This window comes from Mauremys reevesii, linkage group 14 (assembly GCF_016161935.1).
Source record: "Mauremys reevesii isolate NIE-2019 linkage group 14, ASM1616193v1, whole genome shotgun sequence".
In the NCBI taxonomy this organism is placed as follows: domain Eukaryota; kingdom Metazoa; phylum Chordata; order Testudines; family Geoemydidae; genus Mauremys; species Mauremys reevesii.
This window is the reverse complement of record NC_052636.1, coordinates 20,903,166-20,930,059: the sequence shown is the minus strand read 5'-3', so window position 1 is coordinate 20,930,059 and position 26,894 is coordinate 20,903,166. Positions and strand designations below refer to the sequence as shown.

The 26,894-nt window shown below is 53.0% G+C and overlaps 1 protein-coding gene and 1 non-coding gene across 2 annotated transcripts in view; both read right to left on the bottom strand.

Moving 5' to 3' along the window:
• Positions 1–522: 522 nt before the first annotated feature.
• The window catches only part of LOC120381555 (zinc finger protein 850-like), a gene marked incomplete at its 3' end in the record, with an annotated part of 120,021 nt that continues 93,649 nt past the window's right edge, over positions 523–26,894 (bottom strand). Inside the window, exons 6-8 of the mRNA XM_039499727.1 lie at positions 26,092–26,661; positions 19,595–19,600; positions 523–881 (exon numbers count right to left, since the gene is read on the bottom strand). Coding sequence (XP_039355661.1) covers positions 523–881; positions 19,595–19,600; positions 26,092–26,661 — 935 coding nt within the window. The remainder of the gene's footprint in view (positions 882–19,594; positions 19,601–26,091; positions 26,662–26,894) is intronic.
• On the bottom strand, positions 15,048–15,120 carry TRNAV-AAC. Its single transcript has one exon. It is a non-coding gene; the product is annotated as a tRNA-Val (tRNA).

Below are 26,894 nucleotides of genomic sequence, written 5' to 3'. Positions count from 1 at the left end.
CCTGAGAGATTTTTAAGGCCTGGCTTGACAAAGCCTGGCTGGGTTGATTTAGTTGGGGTTGGTCCTGCTTTCAGCAGGGGAATGGACTAGATACCTCCTGAGGTCCCTTCCAACCCTGATATTCTATGGTTCTATGACATACATCCTATGGCTCAATAGAAAAGATCACAGGACTGACCCCAAAGAAGGGTGAGCTGGAAAAGGCAGAAGCAGGCAACCCATCTGGGAGAGCTGAGCTACTACGGTGAAGATGGTGCAAACATCACTATGGGGGAATTAGCAAATGTGATTTAAAAAAAAAAAAATCTTTGCTCAGCCCTAGTCAAGGCATTTATTACAGTTCTCTCTTACGTGGATTTTCTGATGCCTGATAAGGAGTGAGCGCCAATTGAAGCTTTTCCCGCACTCAGAGCATCCAAAAGGTTTCTCACATGTGTGGATTCTCCTGTGTGTGATAAGGTGTGAGCTCCAATTGAAGCGTTTCCCGCACTCTGAGCATGTATAGGGCATCTCCCCTGTGTGGATTCTCTGATGTGATATGAGGGCTGAACTATCAGTGAAGCTTTTCCCGCACTCAGAGCACGTGTAGGGTCTCTCTCTTGTGTGAATTCGCTGATGTGAGATGAGGGTTGAACTATCAAGGAAGTATTTCCCACACTCAGAACATCCATAAGGTTTCTCACCTGTGTGGATTCTTCGATGTGTGACAAGGGCAGAGCTTTGATTGAAACATTTCCCGCACTCAGAGCACATGTAGGGTTTCTCTCCAGTGTGGGTTCTCCAGTGTGTGATAAGGGTAGAGCTCTGACTGAAGCTTTTCCTGCACTCGGAGCACATGTAGGGTCTCTCTCCTCTGTGCATTCTCTGATGAGTGACAAGGTCTGAGCTCCCATTGAAGCTTTTCCCACACTCATGGCATGTGTAGCGTGTCTGTTCCAAGTTGATTCTCTCGTGTGGAATAAGATCTGAGTGGCTACTTAAGTTTTCTTCTGACCTCTGCTGAGTCTCACAGGCTGTTTCTTTTTCTGGGAGTGCACAACTCCCGGAAACATTCCCTTTGGATCTTCCTGACAGCGTTCCATGTGGTTCTACTTGCTCAGCATCTTCCTGCTTGGGTTTCTGCTCCTCATTCTGACTCACCATCCTATCACCTGATGGGAGACCGAGCCAATGCAGACATAGGTCACTACCTGCACCGGAGAGAAAGGAAAACTCAGAGAGAGGAATGGTAAAAGGGATGAACAAACCAAAATGTGTGTGGGAGAGATCAAACCTATCAGGTGCTGATTTTCACCAGAACACTCAGGTGAAAGCTACATTGGGCAGGGACCTGCTGCCACTTGTCAGAGCATAGGTGGGAAGCCATGAGTCACATCTGCAGGGAACAATCCTGAACTTGGAGGGCTCATAGGGTCTTTGTAGGGCATCCCAAATGTTTCCTGAAATCACAGACAGTTTTTGAGGGAATCCCAATTCCCTACCTGTGCAGGCAGCTCTCAGGAGCACTTCTTTCTCAGCGACCTGGAGATCTGGGACCCACGGCTCTTCCTCTCGTTCCAGCCGGGAGATCACATCAGGTTTGGAATCTGGAAGCCCTACTGCAGGCAAAGAAAATAAGGGAAGTCAGTGGAATTTGTGGGATACTTGTCACAAAGAATATTCCATGGTTTTACCCCCGGCTCATTTTTAAGCAGTAACATCCCAAGGCCAGCTTCCTTGGCTCAAAGTGGCAGGAGAGTTGTTAATCATATTCATTACCTTAGTGCCTAAGAACGAACTAACAGTGAGTCCCCATTGTGCTAGGCAAAGTACAAACACAGAACAGTAGATGGCCCATGCCCTGAAGAATTTACAATCTAAATACACAAGACAGACACAGAATGGGTTAGAATAGAGAAATTCAGACCTGTCTGTAAAGCCTAGACTTTAAGAACTTAGGTGTATTTTTATCACTTAGCTAGTTACAGGGGTATAAAAACAAAGAATCAAAATCACAGTCTGCCTGTGAATGGGCCTTCTCTCACTAGGATAGTCTGAGGCCTTGTTCTTAGGCTAAGGCCTTTGGCTAAGCAGTAGGGGCAGCCATAAGCTGGGAAGCGAAGGGTCACATCCTCACATCCCAAACCAGTCACACTGAAATAAGGTGCTATTGGGCTGTTAGGAAGTCGATCCTGTCCTGATAGCGCCCATCACCACCAGATAAAGAAACAGATCTTAAGATGGTTAAAGAAAACTTAGTTTGACAGCAGCCTGTCTGGCAAGAAATCACGTATCAATAGTTGCGGTTGTGAAACTCTTTTCTGTATTGCTTTTTCTTTATGTCCCACAATTTTCCATTGTTAATCTGTCTGGTTCTCTAAGTGTTTCTCTCTGCTGTATAATTAATTTTGCTAGGTGTAAGTTAATTAGGGTAGTGGGATATAATTGGTTAGAGAATTATATTACAATCTGTTAGAATTGGTTCATTAAATTTCAGTACAATGATTGGTTAACGTATAGCTGAGACTATTACTCAATAAACAGGAGAGGGAAGGGAAATTGGAATCATGTTTGTTAACAGGGGGGAATGTGGAACAGGAACACAGGCAAGGCTCTGCCGCATCAGAGCTGGGAAGGAAACACTGGGGAACAGATTCCATGGGAGTATAGAGATAAGCCCGACTGGTGTGAAGGGCTTCGGAATATGCTTGCTTAGAAACTAACCCCAATAAACATGGCATTGTCTGCGCTTCGGACTTCGGGTCTTTTGCTGCTTGCTGTCTGCGTGACAAGAACCAGGGAAGCGGGAGGCCTCTAACATAACTGACATGACCTGATAACTAAGAGGTGAGCCTTTAAGGAAGGTTTTAATACACGTTGGAAATGATCAGGGATTCCCATGAGCACTGATGAGGGGACCATGCAAAATATGCATTTAGTTCCTTGTCTTGTTTTATATCCTTTCCCCATTAGGCACACTGGCAATGTCATGGATCCATGGGATCTGTGCAATGCCTGGGCATTTAAATAGTCCTCTGGCTTCAACACTCCTACTTCAACCTGTGAGCTCTGCCAGCAGGTCCAGCTGAACGACACTCCTGTTCAGAGACTGTTCCTCAGTCAATGCACAGAGCAAGTTTTTGCTGTGGCACTGGGCAGACTGTTAAAACATAGCAGGGTTCATTAGTGAACCGAAACACAGCACTGGAAAGTCCTTAAATTAGCACAGGGAAGCGAAGAAGACAATATAGTCCACACTGGCCAATGCCCTTGAGCCAGGCTGCTGTAGAAAATGCTTTGGTTTCCTTTAACTGCACCTGTCCATTTGTCTTTGCTCCGGTAGAGCTCCCTGCGTCTGCGAGCCCAGTTATTCCTGCTCCCAATAATGTAACAAGTCCATGTGTGCTTCACTCAGCCAAGCAGAGATCCTCCCATGGACAGGTGACAATCATTCCCTTGTCTCTGTCGGGTATTCCACTGATGTAGGTTGGTCCCAGCCTGTCCTTAATGACCCATTCATATCACCCCATGACAGCTACGTGACAAAACACCTCATGTCTCCTGCTCTTTAGAATCATAGCAATACCAACCACAGCAGGAAACTGAGGTGTGTATTGGCATCATACAAGTATCACCAAAATTCCCACCTCTCTCTCACACACACACACACACACACTGCTCACAGCCCCTGGAGAGAAAGCAACGCACAGGAACTGGACATTAGTCCAGTGAACACAGTGGAGGACAAGCTACAATCCTCAAACCCTGGTGAAAAAGGAGAGGCATGTGAGTCCCTATCCAAGCACGTGCCCGGGATGGCAAGCTGCGGGGGCCGCCCTGATAGTCCCTGTGAGGGCGGCAGTCAGGCTGCCTTCGGCGGCTTGCCTGCGGGAGGTCCGCCGGTCCCGTGGATCGGCGGCAATTCAGCGATGGGTACATTATGTAGATTGATCCTTGCCTATGATTTCAGTTATAACTGTCTCCATTCAATCAAGTTTCTGTGTGTTTCACCAAATTTCATCTTCTCAATTAACGTTGAGTAGCCCTGTACAAGGGCGAGTTGTACCCCAATACGTCATCTTATAGGTGTAAAAACTGCACAGGCTACACCACCACCCTGTAACATCATCAACAAAGTGCCCATCTGTGCCTGGGTAGGGGCCCTGCTATAGGAGGGAGGATGCAGCAAGGACTCAGGATCGGTGGCCGGGGTCTCTGTGCATAGAGATTGGGAGGTTATACAGGGAGGGGGGTAATGAGTGGCAGAGGGAGGTCAAGAGTTAAAATAATATTTGGGGAAAACATATATATAAGGGAAACAGATCAGAAAGAAAACTGGAGTTTAGGCTCTAGAACAAGGCTTGGGTAGGGATTTGGGGTTAAAGGTCTGGGATCCCCCACAGCTCTGGATCCCCAAACCTCTCCTCTCTCCCACTGACCCACCCAACCCACTTTCTGAGTGCCCTTCCTCCACACTCCCCTCCCCTTCTTCCCTTTACTCTCAGCTGGCATCACCTCCCGGCACCTTGGGAGCATCTTCTGTTCCCTCCTCGTCTCTCACAACCTCATCCCTCCTTTCTCCATCTTAACTCTAACCCTGCACACACCCGCCCCATGTCCTGGCACCCCAGAATTATCTACTCCCCCCCCTTCTCCTCCTCTCACATGGCTCTGTTCTCCTTTCACCTTTGGGCTCCTGAATGACAACATTATACTCTCTTCTATCAAAAGAGGAGCTCATCTGACTGTCACACAAGCCACACATTAGTCACACACCTATTTACTCAATTTAGAATTCTACAGGAGGCGTATTTTCCTCTTAAAATGAGGAAAAACCTACAGTTATTAATGTAGCCAATAAGGACACATTAAATGCAATTTTAAAATGACTGATGACAAATGTCTAAAAATTATTCTAGTGGGTGGGAGATGAGGCAAAAAACAGGGGGCAAGGAAACTTGTCAAAACTTTTATGACAAATGAAGGTACAAAGTTACTACTACTCAGGTTCTTTAGAGACCCCACAGCTTCTAATAACCCAGGGGACAGGACTCCTTACCCAGCGAGGTCACCGTCTCATAGTTCTCCTGCATGACATCCCTGTAGAGGGCTCTCTGAGTGGGGTCCAGCAGAGCCCCCTCTCCCCTGGTGAAATGCACAGCCACCTCCTCGAAGGTCACCGGCCCCTGAAAGAGCAAGAGCCCAACACTCGGTACCTGCTGCCCCACTCACAGCCCCACACTCACGGGGGAGAGGAGCCGATCAAATGGAAGCTCTGGGTGGCTCACAGTCAGAGTCCCCCCCACACCCCGCTCAAAGCCAGGGCCGGCTCCAGACCCCAGCGCGCCAAACGCGCGCTTGGGGCGGCGTCCCGCGGCAGGCGGCTCCAGCAGACCTCCCGCAGGCGTGCCGCGGGACCAGCAGCCCCTCCGCAGGCACGTCTGCGAGAGGTCCACCAGCGCTGCGGGACCGGCGACCGCCAGAGCACCCCCCGCGGCGCGCCGCCCTGCGTGGGGCGGCGGAAATCCTAGTGCCACCCCTGCTCAGAGCATCCAGTAAACGCCAGGGTGAGGTACGAAGCGAGAGCCCCTTGTCTCTCCCAGCAGATGCACCACCCCCCACTAGCCACAGACGGACACAGGAGATGGAGGCCCTGGCAGGGTGCAGGGAGAGCTCGCTGGCAGGGAGCCCAGCGCTGTTCTCATTGTGAAGAGCTGGACGGGGCCAGACTCAGTGGGGGGCAGACGACATGGTGGTCCAGGGGGGCCTTGCTGAGGGGGTTCCTCCAGCAGGGGTGTCCTGTCTCTCCTCCCCACACTTCTCTTCAGCTGCCTGCCCCTGCAGCTCTTCCTGCAGCCCTGCCCCCCCCCCACTTGGAGCTGCCCCGACCAAGCTGCTCCCAGGAGCCTCCTGTGCTGTGCGGGGGCGGGGGGGGGGGGTTGCTGATGTCGGGGTGGCCCCACCCTCCTGCCTCTGTGCCCAGTCTCTGCTGAGCTGAGCTGGGGGGACAAGATTCTGTGCTGCTGCCTCTGGGTCAGGAGTGGGAGCTGCTGGCCCCTGCTGCCGTGTGAACGAGCCTTCGGACTAGTGAGTGCCGCTGGGCTGGAAGTGACAGCGGGTGTGTCTCACACTCCCCCCCCCACACACACCCCACAACAGACACGTCAGTTACCGTTATTACTTCCTTTTACTTCCTGTCAAAATGCGCAAAGTACATGTAGTCTCTGTAATTTTATTCTTCACATTCGGTCAGGATGACAGTGCTGGTAGTTTAGCTTTTTAACTGGTCTGTGCATTTCATCATTTTATTTCTGTCTTATGCTTAAATTCAGTTCTTTGAGTAACGAGTTCTAAAATGCCTCACCTGTCCTGGCTGGAGTAATTATCATTATTACTGTTATTGCCGTATTGTGCTTTGTCATTCGTTATTTAAATGGTACTAGCAAATAACAGACTGTACATGTTGCATGTATTTACCTGAGCAGGGCTCGTTTGAAAAAATTAGCTAAACTCAAAACTTCAGACACTGTGCAGATGAAGATCACTTATCTTCAGATTGTATTTTTAGTCTGTGACAAAGGAGGGAGTGGGGAGGATTGAGCTGGGGATGTTGCAGGAGAGTTTTACTGGGACTGTCTGCATTGGGGATGGGATATCAGGGTGTGACTTCACTTGAGGGGCGATAGCTGAGCATGTAACCTGAGCCCAGGAGGGGGATGGGGCCAGGTGACACCTTCTGCCCGAGGAAAGTGGACAAAGGCTGGAGGAGGAGCCGGGAGGTGTGGCTGGAGGAGATGGCTGGAGGAGGGGTTTCAGTTTGGAGCTGGCTGGGGAAAGGGAGGGAGGCCAGAACCGGGAGGCCAGAACCGTATATAAAAGTAAGTAAATACGTTGTCAGTGGAGTGAAAAACAATTGACTAAAATAGAGGAGATAATGGCAGTAACACAGAGTGTTAAGTAAAATCTGCTTCCTTTCTCTATATTTATTTATCTCTACGAAAGAGAGGGTGCAAAGTATCAAACTTGTGTTTCTGATACCTGCGTCAAAGCTCCAGAACGGATACCTCAAGGCTTGGGATAGGGAATATCTTGCTGTATTATCTCCTGATTGTTCTAAATTTAATTTTACATTTAATATGTGGCTGTAATTGGAGTCAGTAAATATTTATCTGTCTTTATATAGCAATTAGATAGAGTGCTCGTCAGTGAATTTCTAAGTTATTTTCTGCAAAAAACCCTACAGTTTTCAGGTGCCTCAGTAGCCCCTGGAATCACAGTTAAAGTTGCCCCCGCCCCAAAATCTGAAGTGGTCCCTGGTAAAACTTGTAAAACCGACTAGACCTTGTGCTTGTGAATGTCTGTGTGGTCACTTCCCTTGGTCTTTGTGTGTTCCTAGAGACTGTACGTTTGAAGCAAGTAGCAGAGGCGACTTTCACTCTGTTAAGCTTGAAACTGTCGCCACCAGAGCCGACCCCGCGGGGGTGAAATGCCACATTACAAACTGCACTTTACATAAAATAAAAGGCTGCACAATACACCACACACCAGGCCACCTCACTTCTGCTGCTGCTGGCGGTGGCATGGCCTTCAGAGCTGGGCGCTCGGCCAGCAGCCGCTGCTGTGAGGCCGCCCTGCCAGTGCTGAATTTGAGCCGGGGCTGAGCTCTGGCGCCTCTTTCAATACAAACTAAGCCCTAGAGGGAGGCATCGGGGTCTGGACATGATGGTGGGGAGCCCGTGGGGGCCAGGGGGGATGGGGGGCACCAAAATACAAGTTCACCCAAGGCCCCATTTTCTCTAAGGCCAGCCCTGGAGCTGGGTGTGGGGGAGGGGCACATCCCCTAAGGCCGTGGTTCTCAGCTAGGGGTCCCTGGGCCTCTGGGGGGCTGCGAGCAGGTTTCAGGGGGGCCTCCAAGCAGGGCCCGTGTCAGACTCGCTTAGGCCCAGGGCAGAAAGCCCAAACCTCCCAGCCTGGGGCTGAAGCCTGGGGCCATGAGCCCTGCCACCAGGGGCTGAAGCCAAAGCTTGAGCAATTAGCTTTGCAGGGGGGGCCTGTCACATGGGGCCCCAGGCAACTGCCCTGGTTGCCGCCCCCTAACGCCAGCCCTGGCTTTTATATGCAGAGAACCAGGCACATGCAGGGCAGTGGAGTTTTTATAGCACGTTGGGGGCCTTAGAAAGAAAAAGGTTAAGAACCCCCCCCCCAAGCCTCCCTGGTGGGTGCCCCCTCACATCTCACAGCAGCGGCTGGTTAATCAGGTCAGGCTCCAGCCCTGGGAGTCTGGTCCGTTTTCCTAGCCCCACCGAGGGGGGTTGTTTCCTGTTCCACAAATTAGAGCATTTCCACCCTCTAACCCCGTGGGTCTGTTCCTAGAATGGAAGCTGCATATTGAACAAGTCCCAACAGGTTTGCTACACCCTGGCCTCCTCCCATTCTCCCCCCGTGATTTTTTTGGCAAACTCCAACCCCCAAACCAGACTGCCCAAACCTCCCTCCTCCTGTGTGTTTGCTGTCCCTCCCCTCCAGCAGGAACCCACCAGCAACCCCCCCATAACCCCTACCTGAGCTGGCTCCTTTGCAGCCATTTCCCTTCCCTGTCCCATGGGAGCATGGGACGAGCTGGAGTGAAACATGGACGACATCCTGCAGCCTGGCAGGGCGAGAAGAACTGTTCTGAAACCTCTGCAACTGCCCATGTCACATCACAATTCCCCCAGGATCTTTCCCTGCAGAGACACAGCCTAGGCTCTGCCATGCTGGGAAATGCTCCATCTCTTTATTGCAGGGGAGACCTGGCCCCTCCTGCCAGGTTAAGCCCACAGGGAGATTTTTCAGCCTCCCCAGTAAAAAAGTCTCTGAACAAAATGCTGGAAAGGAGCAGAACCAAAGGGGCTGGACAGGCCCCATAGGGACACTGGCTCCTCCCTTCCCCTCCTGTGCAGCCATGTCCTGTCGCTGGCAGAGATCGGCCCCCCCATCTCCCCCCCAGAGGCAGCCGTGTCTGCGGGCTCCCCCAGCCAGCACCTACTAACCCCCACCCACGCTGGGGGAGTGACACAGGACAGCAAATTCCACCTACCCAAGGACAAATTGCTGCAGATAAACGGGCTGGGTTCACATCCCAAAGCTGAGGAGAACTGAAGAATTACAGAGAAAATAGGGCAAAATGAGAGACTAGAGAGTCAATAATTTTAGGGAAAATGAGGGAATCTCCTTGGAATTTCTAGCCACATGTGGGGAGGGGAGAGAGAAGGGGAAGAACTAGAGAGAATTGTTCTCAGGTTTTGAGATGGAAAGAAACGGCACAAACAGGAAAAGAATGCGAGTGGCTCACCCCCGTGACCATAGGCGTGTGCAGCACATTTCATTAGGGTGTCCACCCTAGCCCCACCCCATCCACTGCCTTCCCCTTCCTGCCCCCCTCAGACCCCCCCACCCCCCCTGCTCCTGGGCCCCTGACTGCCTCCTCCTGGGACCCCCACTGTAACTGCCTCCCTAGGACCCAACCCCCTACCTGTCCCCCTGACCCTTATCCACCCCTGCCCCAGACAGACCCCGGGGACTCCCACGCCCCATCCAACCGCTCCCCGCTGATCCCAGACACCTCTGTGTTCTTGGGGAAGCAGGGTGCAGTATCCAGCCTGACTTATGAAAGACACCCCCCAGCCTCTGCTTAAACCAAAACCCATCAGAGAAAAACACTTGCAGAGAGCAGTGAAGGGCGTTGGGAGACACACCTAGACCCCTCCTGACAAGGGTGACAAGATTAAGACATCTCCATTAGCATACAGAATGGAGAGCGGAGACGACTCCCCTAGCCTCATCTGCATGAAAGATGGGACAGGAAGCCATCTCAATTTACATACAGAATGGAGAGCAGAGAACCACACTGAATTCTGGGACCAGAAAAAGCAGGGAAGCACTGCATCATGGGAATCTCTGCTCCAGATGCTAATGAACCTACACCTGCCCACACCCAGCTCAGCAATTATCAGACCAATTATCGCAATGGATCCTTAATTGATGTCCAAATAGTGAAGCTGCCTAGTTGCATTGTGAGCTCCCTGGAAGAAAACACCACCCATAGCCAAGAGTGATCAGCTCCTATTGTCTAGTCTACAGAAAACCCTTGAGTTATCAGCCTTACCTATAAACAAATGCATTGTTCTCCCTTGAACCACTGTATTTTCTCTACAAAAATCCCCACTCACCCTCCAGTCAGGGTGCTGATGCTTAGATTCAAACTAGGCATCAGTTCCACTGGGACTCCATCTTCTCCTGGCTGATCGTGCTGGGGGCTCTGCCTGTCTCCAGCCCTCAAGACCCTGAGCTACCAGCATCACCTGGGAACCCCGACCAGTTCAAGCCTCATGGAGTGGGAGAGACACCCCCCCCACTTTCTCTCTGTTTTCCTTTCTACCGTAGCTATTAACCTTTAATAGTGGATGTTAGGTTGGTTTAGGCTCCTTGTGCAGTGATCACCAGTATTCAATACATAACCTGCATGGTTCAGCTGGCTGCTTCTCTCTCTCTTGCTGAACCTCACTCTTTTGTGTTTTAGCTTCCCCCAGTCACTCTGCAGCAACGCGTCTCTTACCTAAGCTACAGATCCCTGCAGCGCCCAGAATCCTGTGGGGTTTGCTCATCAAGGAGGTTCCTGCCAGTACAATTGTGATGTGAAGGTGGGGATAGGGCCGTGCTGAATCTGGGACACATATGGGTAACAGCTTGAAAGTGCTGCTTCATCCAGCCCAGTGAGTCCAGGGGCAGATACGGGGTCAGCGTGGCAGTGCTGATTGACCCGGTCCGCTCAGACTTGCTCTGTTACCGTAGGGGCGGGTGGGTGGGTGGGGGCTCATCCGGTTTTGGGGCTGGAAAAACCCAGCCCTAGGGAACCGAGGTCCTGCAGGAGAGCTCCATTGGGAGGGGACGTGCAGAAGGGAGGAGCAGAGCTCCATTGGGAGGGGACGTGCAGAAGGGAGGAGCAGAGCTCCGTATGAAAACACACGTGAGACAAGCAGCACATTGATAGAATCACAGAATCCCCTCCCCAGAAAAGTAACCCGAATAAATGAGCGTACCCCCAAGTAATGGGCAAATCTGGTAACACCGCCCCCTGACAGGACCCCCAGAACTCCCGACCCATCCAGCTCCCTCTGCTCCCTGCCTGCCCTGACCCCGCTCCACCCCCCAACAGGCACCCCTCGAACCCTCAACCCATGCAACCCCCCCACTCCTTGTCCTAACCGCCCCCTCCAGAGCCCCCCCCCAACTATCCAACCCCCCTCCCCACCTCCTGGCAGCTCTGTCTAGTGGCTGCTCCCACCCACACACTCAAAGTGGCAGAGGAGGTTCCCTCTCCTTCGGGGGGAAGGTTGCCTAGTGGTTAAGGCACTGGACTCAGGCTCAGGTGTTCTGGGTTTGAGTCTCTGCTCTGCCACAGACTCCTGCTTAGCCTTGGGAAAGTCACTTCACCTCATTGAGCCCTAGCTCCCACCTCCCCAATGGGGCCAACACTGACCCTGCCTCCAGGGCTAAATCCATCCATGGCTGGGTGATGGGGAGGGGGGGGGGGAAATGGAGATACCAACATGGGGAGATTGGGGCTGAATTTCTCCACAGCCGGAGAGTGAGAGCCAGCTCCACAGGGGGGATGGGGCGAGAGGGGCTCAGGCCAGCTCCACACAGAGGGGGGGGGGTCAGGGCTTCAGCCCTGCAACTTCTGCCACTAAAGTGGCTGGGGCTCCCGAGCCAGGGACTTCAGCCCCACATCTTCTGCCAGGGTCCGGGGTTCTCCCCTCTGCCCCAGGGTGGCTCCTCTCTCCCCCCCACCCCCCGCCCAGCGCAACTCCTGCTGGGGTCTGGGCTTCCCCCCTGCTCCCGCCTCCCAACCCAGCGGGGCTTCTCTCCCCGCCCCCTCCCAGCTCCTGCAGGGGCCCGGGGCTTGTCCTCCCCACCCCAACCCCAGCGTGGGTCCAGCCCAGTCCGGGGCTTCTCCTCCCCCCACCCCAGCGCGGATCCACTCCCCCGCCCCGCCCCGCGGCTTCTGCCGGTATCTGAAGCTTCTTCCCCGGGGCACCCGCCGCTGCTGTGGCCGGAGCCGAGCCTGGCGGGCAGGGAGCAGCGATGCACGCGGGGGCCCTAGCAGAGCCCCCAGCCCGAGCGGGCCGGGGCGGGAGCGGGGGGGCTCTGCTGCTGCTGCTGGCCCCGCCCCCCCCACCAACCCCTGGGGCTGTTTGGGGGGGCTCACTCAGCCCCCCAGGAGCGGGGGGGGGGAGCAGCGGAGCGGAGCCTGCCCAGCAAACAGCTGATCGCAGCTGCGCCCAGGCCGCCCCCGGGGAAAAGCTCAGCGGAGGAGGCGCCACAAGCTGCCGGCAGCGGGTCAGTGCCGGGGGGCCGAGCACCCGCCTGCAGCCGCCGCAGCCTCCCCCCCCGCCCGGAGCCCCCACGGGAGGGGGGGAACAGCCTCCCCAGCCGGGGCTCAGGGCATTGGGGTGCCGGGGCTCCCCCCCTGCGCACGCCTGGGCCCGGGACACTCACACACACACTCTGCCCCGGGGCTCCCCTGGTGCCCAGAGACCGATCAACCCCCGCCTGCAGCTCCGGCCTCTCCTCCCGCCCCGCCAGCCGCACCCAGGGGCCCCGGGCCCCAGGCTCTGTCCCCACCTGGAGCCCAGCGGGGCGGGGCAGCTCCTGCTGCAGCTGAGAACAGCTCCGCTCCGGCCCGGGCGGCTCCAGCGCTGCTGGCAGCACGTGGCCACCAGGAGCAGCTGCTGAGCCCGGGCTCCTGCGTCACAATGTGCCAGAGCCCCGCCCCCAGGAGCTGCCCGCCCTGGCCTGTGCCAGAGCCCCGCCCCAGGAGCTGCCCCGCCCCTGGGCTGTACCAGAGCCCCGCCCCAGGAGCTGCCCGCCCCGGGCTGTGCCAGAGCCCCGCCCCAGGAGCTGACCCGCCCCGGGCTGTGCCAGAGCCCCGCCCCAGGAGCTGCCCCACCCCGGGCTGTGCCAGAGCCCCGCCCCAGGAGCTGCCCCGCCCCGGCCTGTGCCAGAGCCCCGCCCCAGGAGCTGCCCTGCCCCGGCCTGTGCCAGAGCCCCGCCCCAGGAGCTGCCCCGCCCCGGCCTGTGCCAGAGCCCCGCCCCAGGAGCTGCCCCGCCCCCGGCCTGTGCCAGAGCCCCGCCCCCACGAGCTGCCCCGCCCCTGGGCTGTACCAGAGCCCCGCCCCCAGGAGCTGCCCCCCACTGCTGGGATTTGTTCTCCCGCCTCCTTCTTCCCAGCACCCACTGCTCCCAGCTGCTCCCTTCCTGTGTCTGCAAACACCCCACCCGCCCCCCGCACCCGGGGCGGGCTGCAGCGCTCGCTGGGGCTGTCTCCAGTGGCTGAAATTGCCTCCATCTCTAATCACCTGGGGCGGGGGTAGAGGGAACGAAGGGAGGAGATGAGCCCAGGGTGTGAAAGCAGAATTAGGGGGCAGGGAAAGAAGGACTGTTTGGAAAGGTGGAAAGGAAACCCTGTCACCGCTCCTGGGTGATCCAGATGGAGTCAGAAGAAGTTGGGCAGCAGAGGCTCAGATAAATTGAGGGGAACCCCCTGGGTGTCCCAGTGTTGGCCAGGGATTGTACAGCACCTAGCGCAATATGGAGTCCTGATCTCAATCATGGTCTGTGCAGCACCTGGGAGCCCTAATGTCTGTTTCCTGATCACAGGCACTGGGGATGGAGTGAGGGAAACCTCAGCACCTGAAGGGTTAATGCAGCCCTGTGTGCAGCCCCTGCTAGGGTGACCAGACAGCAAATGTGAACAATCGGGACAGGGAGTGGGGTAATAGGAGCCTATATAAGAAAAAGGCCCAAATATCGGGACATCTGGTCACGCTAGTCCCTACTGCTCTGATGAGGGGTTGGCTTAGAGAGTTGTAGTAATAACAGCAGCAAAGAGTCCTGTGGCACCTTATAGACTAACAGACGTATTGGAGCAGGAGCTTTCGTGGGTGAATCCCCACTTCATCAGATGCACCAATAGTCCCATATGGGCTAGTGGTCAGGATTCCTGGTTTTCATCCATGGGGCCTGGGTTCAACTTCTGGTGTGGGAACAGTGCAGAGCTTTTGCCCAGAGTGGAGACAGGAAATGAAAGGAACAGGAAGGGATCCTGCCAGCAGGGGAGTTAGACAGTGTGAGGAGGGGATCCCAGAAGTGGGGTCGGGGGCAGAGGTCTGAGGGGAGACCAGGGAAGGATCCCAGCAGTGTGGGAAGTTGAGAGCACAGGCCTGGCCTGGGGACCTGGAAGAGTGAATGTGTCCCTCTAAACCCATCAACTGCAGACTAGGCAGGACTGGAAGAATTACATATTTGTTGGTAAATGTCAATTTCTGTGTAAACGCACAACCCAATGGCAAAATATTTCCATCGATAATCATCAAAATTGGCAGATGGGCAAAGTAAGAAACATGCTGCTTGAGGACTTACCCTGTTGTAGGAGCAGCAGTGATCTGTGTGCTCCATATAACCTGTATGCCCAGAAGGTCGGTTACACTCCCCCCGCCCCATCTCCTCTCCCTCTCTGAATGCCGGTGAAGTGGCTTTCCCCTCCTCCCTCCTGCCATGCTTGTGGGATGAAGGGGCTGGTTGAACAGCTGGAAGATCAGAAGAGCTCCTAGATAGACAAGGTGTCTGGGGCTCTCATTAGGCAGCATTGTGAAAGCACAGCTGAGCACAGGGCCCCTTCCCCTTTTAAGGACCTGAACCTCATGGCCTGCGACTAGAGATGACTTGGCTGCATCCGGTGGGTCACACTCCACCTCAGCCAGTGTCCATGCAGGGTCCCTGCTCTGGGTGTGTGAGCGCTGCCTAATGAGAGTCCCAGACACCTTGTCTACCTGGAAGCTCTTCTGATCTTCAACCAGCCCATTCATCCCCAAGCATTGCAGGAGAGCGGGAGGAGGAGGGGAAAGCCACTTCACAGGCATTCAGAGAGGGAAAGGAAGTATAACAGACATTTTGAGCATAGAAATCACTGCTGTTCCTACAACAGCAGGGACAGGCCACTAGGAGCTGAGAAAAGGAAGCCATCCTGTTTCTGCCTGGCTTTGAACCAGGGACCTTTTGCATGTTAGGCAAACGTGATAACCACTACACTACAAAAACTCTGTGCCCTTCCCTTCATAAGAACATAAGAATGGCCATAGTGGGTCAGACCAAAGGTCCATCCAACCCTATATCCTATCTGCCAACAATGGCCAATGCCAGGTGCCCTAGAGGGAGTGAACCTAACCGGAAATGATCAAGTGATCTCTCTCCTGCCATCCATCTGCACTCTCTGACAAACAGAGGCTAGGGACACCATTCCTTACCCATCCTGGCTAATATCTATTAATGGACTTAACCTCCATTAATTTATCTGCAAAAAGAACAAAGAGAACATGTGGCACCTTAGAGACTAACAAATGTATTTGAGCATAAGCTTTTGTGGGCTAAAACTCACTTCATCGGATGCATGCAGTTAAAAATTCAGTAGGAAGATATATATATATACACAGAGAACGTGAAAAAATGGGTGTTGCCATACACACCATAACGAGAGTGATCAGTTAACGTGAGCTGTTATCAGCAGGAGAAAAAACCTGATTTTGGGAGGAACAGGAGAAAGGACAAAGGAAGGAAGACACGAAGAGAAAAGAGGGATCAGAAAGTGGATGGAGCAAGAGGTGAAACAAAAAGGACAAACCCTAATGTCCCCAGTGATTCTAAGAGACAAAATCACAGGTGCAGAATAAAATTCTGCCTCCTTAAGCTCGTGTTTTCCATGCCTAGAATTCAACTGTCACCAGATGGATCAGACTGAACAGGTTTCAAACCTCCAGGAGGCTCTTACCTTCTAAACAGGGACGGCTGTTTTCTAGTAAAATCACTAAAACGGAAGGAGAAAACTCGAAAGAGGTTCCTCCTGGCGCTCACGTCCGTGAACCCGAATACTCTCTCAGTCCTCAAAGAGAGACCTGGAGAAGGAGACTTGCTGGAGCAAAGCCACAGGGTCTCTGAGGTTTCCCTGGCCCCTCGCCCCTGTCCTGCCTGGCTGATGTCAGCATCTCTCTGTGAGGTCACCACCTCCCCACCACCTTGGACCAATAGTCTGAGGTCCTGCAAAAGGCCTTTGTGATGTCACTGCCACACCCCTCCCTTGCTGGGCTAATGTCCTGCCCCTGGCCAGGCACTTTGCAGGTTTGAGCTACTCCCTGTGGATCACCCCACTCAAGGAGCGTTCGTTCTAGGCAGCAAGCCGGCTAGATAGGGAAACATCAGATGCTGCTCCCAATGCTACACTCAGTTTGCCAGAAATTAGTCGACTTTATGGCCAGAAGAGACCATTAGAGCATCTAATCTGACCCCCTGCATATCACAGGCCTCCTGTATGGCACAATAGCTACTTTGGGGGCAAATACATTCCAGAAAGGCATTTAGTCTAGATGAAATGTCATCAAGAGATGGAGAATCCACCATTTTCCTTGGTAGCTTGTTCCTGTGGTGAATCATCCTTGCTGTTGAATATTTGTGCCTTTGTTGTAATATGAATTTGTCTCTTTTCACCTTCCAGCCATTGGGTCTTGTTATACCTTTCTCTGCTTGATTCAAGAGCCCTTTAATTCCCAAATCTTTTCTCTCCCTGAAGCACTTCAACACTTCAATGAAGTCACCTTTCAATCTTCTTTTGATCAGCTAATCAGGTTGAGCTCTTTCAATAGCTCACTAGAAGGCAGTTTTCTCCCGCCCTCAGAACCTTTGGTGGCTCTTTGCTGCCCCAGCTCCAATTTCACAACATCTTTTTCAAACGAGGACACCAAACCTGGAGGCAGTATTCCAGTATCAGTCTCACTGATGCCGTGTCACCTCCTGTGACGTTATTGACATAATCTGTATCTGTATAGATCACCGTTGTGACAACTGTTCTATATTTGTAGCCAGTATTGTAGAAAGGTTGTCGTGTAAGGGGTCTATGGAGAGGTTCTGATTGGCTGATTATAATGATGCCATCTCTAGATGTGTTTCATTTTTGTAGTTGAAGTTATGAATATTGGCTTTCTGCCGGCTCACCGCCCTCGCCACTGCCCACCCACTCGCCTCCTCAGCCCCCCTCCCTCACCTGCTATTGTGTCATACAGGAGGCCTGTGCAGGGGGTCAGATTAGATGCTCTAATGGTTTCTTCTGGCCGTAAAGTCGACTAATTTCTGAAAAACTGAGTGTAGCATTGGGAGCAGCGTCTGCTGTTTCCCTGTCTAGCCGGCTTGCTGCCTAGAACAAACGCTCCTTGAGTGGGGTGATCCACAGGGAGTAGCTCAAACCTCCAAAGTGCCTGGCCAGGGGCAGGACATTAGGCCAGCAAGGGAGGGGTGTGGCAGTCACATCATAAAGGTTTTTTGCAGGACCACAAACTATTGGTGGGGAGGTGGTGACCTCACAGAGAGATGCTGACATCAGCCAGGCAGGACAGGGGTGAGGGGCCAGGGAAACCTCAGAGACCCCTGTGGCTTTGCTTCAGCAAGTCTCCTTCTCCAGGTCTCTCTTTGAGGACTGAGAGAGTATTCGGGTTCACGGACGTGAAAGCCAGGAGGAACCTCTTTTGAGTTTTCTCTTTCCCTTTTAGTGATTTTACTAGAAAACAGCAGTCCCTGTTTAGAAGGTAAGAGTCTCCATGAGGTTTGAAACCTGTTCAGTCTGATCCATCTGGTGACAGTTGAATTCTAGGCATGGAAAACACGAGCTTAAGGAGGCAGAATTTTATTTGATCCCCACCAGTGACCTGGGCCATCCTTTGGGCTCTCTGGTGAGAACCCTCAGCCTCCCGTCCTCAGTCTCTACCCCTGATTGGCTGAGCAGGGGGTTATTGACAGGGAGGAGACTCAGGTCCTTGTTCTCTTTCAAGACCAAGGAAATAAGTCAGAACCAGTTCTATGTTTGACGAATTTTGCTGCTTCTCTGCATTAATGGTCTCTGAGCAGTTTATAATTCTCTCTAACATGATTCTCCTCAAATTCTTGCTGAATAATTACTGTCACTGTTGTTGGTCTGGAGCTCATCTGAGAGCATTTTATTCAGGTCATTCAGTGTCTGAAATTCAAGATCCGATGGTTAGTTTGAAAATCAGGGCTCTTGGGTCCTATTCCTAACTCTGCCACTGACTGGTTGTGTGACCTCAGACAAGTCAATTCTCCTTTCTCAGCCTTAGCTTCTCCCTTTTCAAGTAGGTATAATAATGATCTGCTCCTACCTACCTCACGGTGGATGGAGGCAGGGCCGGTTCTAGGTTTTTTGCCGTCCCAAGCAAAAAAAATTTTGGCTGCCCCCACCCCATCCCTGGGCTCCCCACTGCACCTCCCTGCCACCCCAGACCTGGGCTCTGCCCCCTCCACCTGCACCCCCTGCCACCTCAGGAGGTGTGGGGGGAGGGAAATTCCAGATCTTTCCACCTTCTTCCAAATTCCTCCTAAGGCGCCACTTTGGGGGAATGTGCTCAGTGGGGGAGCGGCAGCCCCCCCTGCTCCCCCCAGCTACGCTCCTGCTTGTGGGGGCCCCTGCAAGACCCAGGGCCTGGGGCAAATTGCCCCACTTGCCCCCGCCTCTGGGCGGCCCTGCTAGCAGCTCTTCTGGGAGCGCAGGGAAGGAATGACTCCCCCCTTCTCTAGCTTCTCCCCGTGGGGCTCTGGGGAGCAGGGAGGGTTGGGTGATAAATTCCATCCAACTCCCCCTTTGATCCAAGCCGAGGGACGTCTGAGCCTCCGCGATCCCCTTGGCAGGGCCAAACAAGGGATGTTTTCCACTGCCCAGGAGACCCAGCCAGGGACTCAAGGCTTCCCCAGACTTTCCCTTTCTCCCTTCTGGGAAATCAAGTTCAAGTTCGACAAGCAGCTAAAGAAGCCTCAACCCTGCATCTGAATTAATGTGTAATTTCTCACTCCCGACACAAACAAATGTCATTTCAATCCCAGGTGAGTCCACGTCAGTCATTCCTCAGCCCCATTCCTTCCCCCTCCTGCCTTAGCTTAGGGCATTTCGCCACCCTGTGGGCGTTTCATGTCCCTCCTCAGTTTCACACAGAGACACAATTTCCTTTGCATGGATCCATGAACAGCAAAACCTCCCTGTGTCACTAGTCTGAGCCAGGGCATTCGATTGTATTGACACCGTCTCTCCTGCAATGGCAACGGTCAAACAGAGGACGTGGCCACCTTCAGCCCTGGCAGTGAGATATTCACTTTCCTCTTTCTTCATGCTGATGTTGTTATTCTATAAAGCATGAACCATGGAATAAAAGGTGAGTTTACTCCAGGAGGAAAGAAAGGAGCCACCAACTCCCCAGAAAATCTCAGTGCCCCAGAGAAAAGCTGCCCCTGTTATTAGAACTAATGATGTGCTGGAGATATGTTGGGAAAAGGGACTGTCTGAATTGCCAAGGCAGGAAACGAACAATCTACAGCAACACCATTAACCACAGACACACTCTAGCCATGCTCCAGCCAGTGGGGAAATGGGCAGGAATTCATAACGTCAACTATAAAAATGATACACATCTAGAAATAGCATAATTATAATCAGCCAGTCAGAACCTCTCCATAGACCCCTTACGACAACCTTTCTACAATATTGGCTGCAAATATAGAACAGTGGTCGCAATGGTGATCTATACAGTTACAGATTATGTCAATAACATCACAGGAGACGACACGGCATCAGTGAGACTGATACTGGAATACTGCCTCAAGTTTTGGTGTCCTCATTTGAAAAAGATGTTGTGAAATTGGAGGTGGGGCAGCAAAGAGCCACCAAATGTTCTGAGGGCTGGAGAAAAATGCCTTCTAGTGAGCTATTGAACAAGCTCAACCTGTTTAGCTGATCAAAAGAAGATTGAAAGGTGACTTCATTGAAGTGTTGAAGTGCCTTAATGGAGAGAAAGGATTGGGTATTAAAGGGCTCTTGAATCGAGCAGAGAAAGGCATAACAAGACCCAATGGCTGGAAGGTGAAAAGAGACAAATTCATATTACAAATAAGGCACAAATATTCAACAGCGAGGATGATTCACCACAGGAACAAGCTACAAAGGAAAGTGGTGGATTCTCCATCTCCTGAAGTCATTTAATGAAGACTAGATGCCTTTCTGGAATGTGTTTGCCCCAAAAGTAGCTCTTGTGTCATACAGGAGGCCTGTGATATGCAGGGGGTCAGATTAGATGCTCAAATGGTGTCTTCTGGTCATAAAGTCGACTCATTTCTGAAAAACTGAGTGTAGCATTGGGAGCAGCGTCTGATGTTTCCCTGTCTAGCCGGCTTGCTGCCTAGAACGAACGCTCCTTGAGTGGGGTGATCCCCAGGGAGTAGCTCAAACCTCCAAAGTGCCTGGCCAGGGGCAGGACATTGGCGCAGCAACGGAGGGGTGTGGCAGTGACATCACAAAGGCCTTTTGCAGGACCTCAGCCTATTGATCCGAGGTGGTGGGGAGGTGGTGACCTCACAGAGAGATACTGACATCAGCCAGGCAGGACAGGGGCGAGGGGCCAGGGAAACCTCAGAGACCCCTGTGGTCTTTTTCTTATCTAGGATCCTATTACCCTGTCCCGATTTTTCACACTTGCTGTCTGGTCACCCTAGGGTGTGCACATGTGGGGTCCTAGCTGCTCCCTGCCCCCCTCATTGAAGCAGGTGTGCAGGGTTACTGCCCTGGGAACTGCAGGGCACCAGTGGCCATGGGGCTGGCTGGAGGCAGGGCAGGGGCTGACTGGAGGTAGGGTCTGGCTGCAGGCAGGGCAAGGGGTGCGGGGCTGGCTGGAGACAGGGGTGTGGGGGGCTGGCTGACTGCAGGCAGGGCAAGGGGTGTGGGGCTGGCTGGAGACAGGGGTGTGTGGGGCAGACTGGCTGGCTTCAGGCAGGGGGGTGCGGCAGGAGTTGGCTGGAGACAGGGCAGGGTGTGCACGGCTGGGGGTGTGTGGGGGCTGGCTGGCTTTGGGTGGGGCCACAGGGGGGTGCGGCAGGAGCTAGCTGGAGACAGGGCAGGGTGTGTGGCAGGAGCTGGCTGTGAGCAGGGCAGGGGGCGTGGGGCTGGCTGGAGGCAGCGCAGGGGTGCAGCAGGGGCTGGCTGCAGGCAGGGCATGGGATGCGGGGCTGGCTGGAGGCAGCGCAGGGGTGCTGCTGGGGGGGGCTGGAGCCAGGGCTTGCGGGGCTGGCTGGAGCCAGGGGCTGGCTGCTGGCAGGGCCGGGGGTGCGGGGCTGGCTGCAGACAGGGGCTGGCTGCGGGCAGGGCAGGGCAGGGGGTGCGGGGCTGGCTGCAGACAGGGCTGGCTGCGGGCAGGGCAGGGGGTGCGGGGCTGGCTGCAGTCGGGCTGGCTGCAGGCAGGGCAGGGGGTGCAGGGCTGGCTGCAGACAGGGGCTGGCTGCGGGCAGGGCAGGGGGTGCGGGCAGGGCATAGGGTGCAGGGCTGGCTGGAGACAGGGGCTGGCTGCAGGGAGGGCAGGGGGTGGAGGTCACGCAGAAAATGTCCTGAGAGGTATTTTAAGGTGAAGATAACACCATGGTTACCAGGTGACTGGCACATCCTGGGTTAAAGAAAGGAAGGGACCTGGAGTTAATAGTCTGAAGTATTTGTGTTACCAACCCTGTCGCTGTCTGACCCCCCCTTCAGTGCGGAGCAGGTGTGTGCGTTGCTGTGTGGAACGCACAGACTCCTGCAGAGCAGGGGCAGCTGTTTCCATGGCAGAGAGCCTGGCACTTAGGAGACTTTCCTGACTTGTGTTTTGAAGCAATTCAATAAAATAACGGTGGAGCTACAATGTCTGGTCCAAAATTTCAGCCCCGCCCCCCAGTGCAAAAACACTATTTTAGGATCTAAACAGGAGGCTTCCAGCGCTAGGACACCTGACCAGAGAGCTCAGTGGGGGCATAACAGCTGCTGACTCTGATGGTACGTCCAGACTACCAGCCGGATCGGCGGGTAGCAATCGACTTCGGAGTTCGATATATCGCATCTCATCTAGACGTGAAATATCGAACCCCGAATGTGCTCCCGTCGACTCTGGAACTCCATCGGCGCGAGTGGCAGTAGCGGAGTCGACGGGGGAGCCGTGGATGTCGATCCCGCACCGTGAGGTCGGGTAAGTAATTCGAACGAAGGTACTTCGACTTCAGCTACGCTATTCACGTAGCTGAAGTTGCGTACCTTAGATCGAGCCCCCCCGCCCCTAGTGTAGACCAGGCCTCAGGGTCCTGGGCTAAATCCATTTGCAGGTGGAGGCATTTCGATTTATTTGATCGATAATGAGGAAGGCGAAGATTTAATCCCAGGTTTTTTTAATAAATGTCATGGACAGATCACAGGCAAAAACCAAAAGCTCATTGCCCATGACACGGCCATGACTTATACCATAAATACCCCTCATTGAATCTTGGGGAGGGAGGCCCAGGGGGTCCGTGGCACCAGCTGTGGGCGCAGGGAGTCCAGGGGGCCCGTGGCACCATGTATTGGGGGAGAAGCCCCGGGGACCCACTGCCACTCCAGATGCTGCCAGGTGAGGGGAGCCCCAGGGCCAGCCCTGCTCCGGCCACCTCAGGACAGGTGCCAGGAGCCACTGAGCTGTGGCTGCTGCTGCCACCCTTGGAACCACTGCTCAGGCTGCCCCCAGGCCAGCTGCTGGGGCAGCCACGGAGTCAGCCGCAGTGGCCACTGCAGAAGTCACAGAATCTATGACATTTGCAGCCTCTGTGACACAGAGGGATCCCTAATAAAGAGACAAACCCCTCCCTGCTGTGACTGCAGTTCCTGGAAGGAAAGAGAACAGAAAGTGAAGAGAGAAGGAAAGAGAGAGTCCCTGTCACCTCTCTCCCTGCTCCCTCCCCTTGTATTCTGTAACCCCATCTCACTGGGTTCCCTGTGCTGGTGCCATGGGGTGACACTAGAGTTCTGGGGCTTTGGGGGAGGAAGGGGCTCTTCACTTCTCAGCATTTCACACAAATTTGTCTTTGGGCTGAAATTTCTCCTGTTAGGCCTCTCAGTCAGAGCTGTACCCCACCCCCTTCAGTGGGGGGGGGGGGTGTAAATTGCAGAGCAGGCAGAGAAGTCACCCATAAAGGGTCATATTGTTCTGGTGACTGGTTCGGACCTGGGTCACACGTCCTCTGACACAGGCTCATGTGCAGAACATGGGAGCTCTGGCTTTTCCTAAATGCTGTAGACTGTGAGTTCCTGGGAAAGGGCAGGGGAGAGGGAGCAAGAGGAGAAAGGCAGAGACATTGGAGACGAGGAATTGGGGGGAGAAGAAAGAGAGAAAATAAATGATCGAAGCAGAACAGGTGTCCCAACTCCATCTTGCTCATCACGGGTGTTCACAGAGCTGGGTAGCTGCAGGTTTTCCAGTGTCAAGTCTGAACTTTGATTCTAACAATGTGTGTTGAAATATCAAGGGGATCTCCACATACCTGATCTCTTCCCCCCCTCCCCTTTTTTGTATTAATTTTTATTTTGACGTGTTTGGCTTAACCGTGATCGTCTCTTTCCCCACCTGTATTGCAATTTGGGGTTTAATGTTTATTTTGCCTCCCTTTTGTTCATGTCATTATAATTGTAACAGCAAAGGAATCTGCAGGAGCAAAAACTGACTCAAAACTTCATTTCCCCATCATACCGGAACATCCTACAAACAGCTCACGCAGCTGGAATCATAACACGCAAGGCCAGGGGATGGGAGATGCAGGTTTCCAAGTGTTCTGTCTTTCTCAGATGACACATTCCAGCCCCTTGTGTGCCTCCATCCTGTATGACCTGCTGGACTTTGACACATTTATTATTTCATTCTATAGATAATGTGATTGTAACACAATGTGACTGAAATTGTACCACTTCCAGATGAGGAAACAACAGAAGAGAAAAGCCATTATTGCATTGACTGGGAATCAAACCCAGATGAATTGCTTAGGAAGCACCCATGCACACCACTATACCACCAATGCAGCTGGCAGGAGTAGCTTTCCTGCAGGCTCTCTGTGCTGGCAGAGGGAGTGACACATGACCACAGAGTTAGTGAGCAGGGTGGATGGGCTGGAAGCTGCCTGACAGCTGGGAGCAGAGTTACCATCCCAGAGTGACTGAAAGGGGGCAAAGGTGAAAACAGATCTCACTGGGAGCTGGCCCCACACCAGCCCCACCCCTAGGAGAGGGGAACTGAAGCTCAACTTCAATCACAGAAAAATCTTCCCTGAGAAGGAAGGGAACAGCTTGTTTTAAAGACCAGGTTTGTGTTTGTTCCTGCTACAAACGGAGGGGCTGGGTAGTGCTGATTCCAGCCCCCAGACTCTGGGAGGATAAGGAACAAATTCAGGCTGCCAGTGACCTGCAGGAGGGAGATGATCTTTTGACAGTGACGGACGCCTCGTCCTAAAGGCCTTTGTCTGCCCCCTTCCAGTGACTGTTTGGTACAGGAATGCAGCCCCCACTCCTGGGTCTCTCCTGGGGAAATAATGTTTCTGTGCAAAACACCAAAGCTTTTAACAGAAAGGAAGAAAAGGAAATGGCCACATGATGGGACTAGGACATAAGGAATGAAACACAAGATGCTTCTCCCCTGTGCATTGACTTTTAACCTTGTTTGTGGTGGTGTTGTATCCATGTTGAACCCAGGGGTCCTCTGGGGTGCCGGGCATTGGCCACTTTCGGGAGAGTGGGCTAGATGAACTGGTCTGACTCAGTGTAGCTGTTCTTATGTTCTAACTGCTGGTTATGGAAGAGACGAACTTCCAGGCTACACAGAACTGAAGAAGGGTGCTGGGTTAGCTCCACAGCTTGTCTCTTTCACCAACAGAGGTTGGTCCTCTGCAAGCTCTTACCCTCACCCGCCTTGTCTCTCTTAGACTCTGAAAAGTGTTTTCTCGCCACTCCCCTTGGAGAGACGTTAAGTTTCCCTTTGGGCAACTATCAGGCTGAAGCAATTGTATTGACTGTGACACTAGAATTGAAGATTTAATATTATAAATGAATGAGTCTAAACCTGAGGTTCTGGTTTTCACATTGGTTTTTCTAACTCAGTTCCCAATGCTCTTCTAGAAAGGCCTCCAGGATGCCTGCCCAGCCCAGTAAAGTGGCAAGGAGAAAGCCCATACTGCTGCTCTTTCAGGTAGTTGAAGGCTGCTATCAAACCCCCCTCACTCAGTCAGTCCCCAGTCTGTGGCAGTGCATAGGATTCTTCCGTCCTAAATGCAGGACTCTGCACTTCTCCTTGTTGAACCTCCTCAGATTTCTTTTGGCCCAATCCTCCAATTTGTCTAGGGCACTCTGGACCCAAACCCTGTCCTCCAGCGCTTGGATTCTTTACATGCTTTCACAGAGCAAAGAGCACATGTTCCATGATTTCATAGGGCAGAGTTTTGTGCTATCGGGAGCTTTCCCTGTGTGAATTTGACAGGTGGATCAACATAGAGACACACTGACCCTTCTCAGGGTGTTGAGGACTGTGAGTCTCCTTGTTGCCACCTGCCACAAGGAAGAGGGAGTTTTGCATTTGGCAGCTGGATGTTAGTGACCAAACTCACCAGCCTGCTGGAACTCAAGGACCCTCCTCTGAGTTACAGCAGCCACCTTAACCCTTGAGTTCCTTCAATGTGTCCCCCTCTGGGGTCCAGCCCAGATCACCATATACTCGGTGAAATCCCAGATCCTCTCTTCCCCAAGTATCCCAGGTTACTAGTTTTACTGTGGACCATTGCTACTGTATCTCACACAGCACCTGAGTACAGTTATCAAACAAGCAAAAAATTTATTTAACAATGGATAGAGATTTAAACACACAAACGTGAGTGATGGAAACCAACTGTTACCAACTAAACAAAGGCAGAAAATGATAGAATAGAAAGGCCAGCACAAAAAACAGAGAGAGGAACAATAAGATACTAAAAGGACAATGGTTGGAACTCTCCATTTCTCTCAGTCTTTGGATTGATGGGTACTAGAGCTGTAGCAACAGTTGAGGAACCAGGGTAAATTAAATCTAAGGTTTCAGCTGCTAGTGAAGCATTTTCCACACTCACAGCATTCATAGGGCCTCTCTCCTCCCTGGATTGTTTGATGCCTAATAAGGTGCGAACTGCGATTGAAGGTTTTCCCACACTCAGTGCATTCATAGGGCCTGTCCCCTGTGTGGATTCTCTGATGTCTAGAAAGGGCTGAGCTGCTAGTGAAGCATTTCCCACACTCATGGCATTCAAAGGGCCTCTCCCCTGTGTGGATTCTCTGATGTTTAGAAAGGTCTGATCTTTGAGTGAAGCTTTTCCCACACTCATTGCATTCATAGAGCCTCTCCCCTGTGTGGATTCTCTGATGTTGAGAAAGGTTTGAGCTGTTAGTGAAGCATTTCCCACACTCACGGCATTCATAGGGCCTCTCCCCTCTGTGGATTCTCTGATGTTGAGAAAGGTTTGAGCTGCTAGTGAAGCATTTCCCACACTCACGGCATTCGTAGGGCCTCTCCCCTGTGTGGATTCTCTGATGTTTAGAGAGGTCTGAGCTGCTAGTGAAGGTTTTCCCACACTCACGGCATTCAAAGGGCCTCTCCCCTGTGTGGATTCTCTGATGTTTAGAAAGGTTTGAGCTGCTAGTGAAGCATTTCCCACAATCACGGCATTCATAGGGCCTGTCCCCTGTGTGGATTCTCTGATGTGCAGAAAGGGCTGAGCTGCAAGAGAAGGTTTTTCCACACTCAGTGCATCTATTTTTTCTCTTTCGCCTGAGGATATCCTGCTGTGTTGTGGTTTCCATGAGGACCTTCTGAGTTCCCCAACAGGAAATAAATTTATCCACTTTCTTCCCTGGCTGGTTTTCTTGATCTGTTTTTGGTCTGTGCTGAATCTCCCAGGATTTTCCCTGCTCATGACTCCTGGACACATTCCTT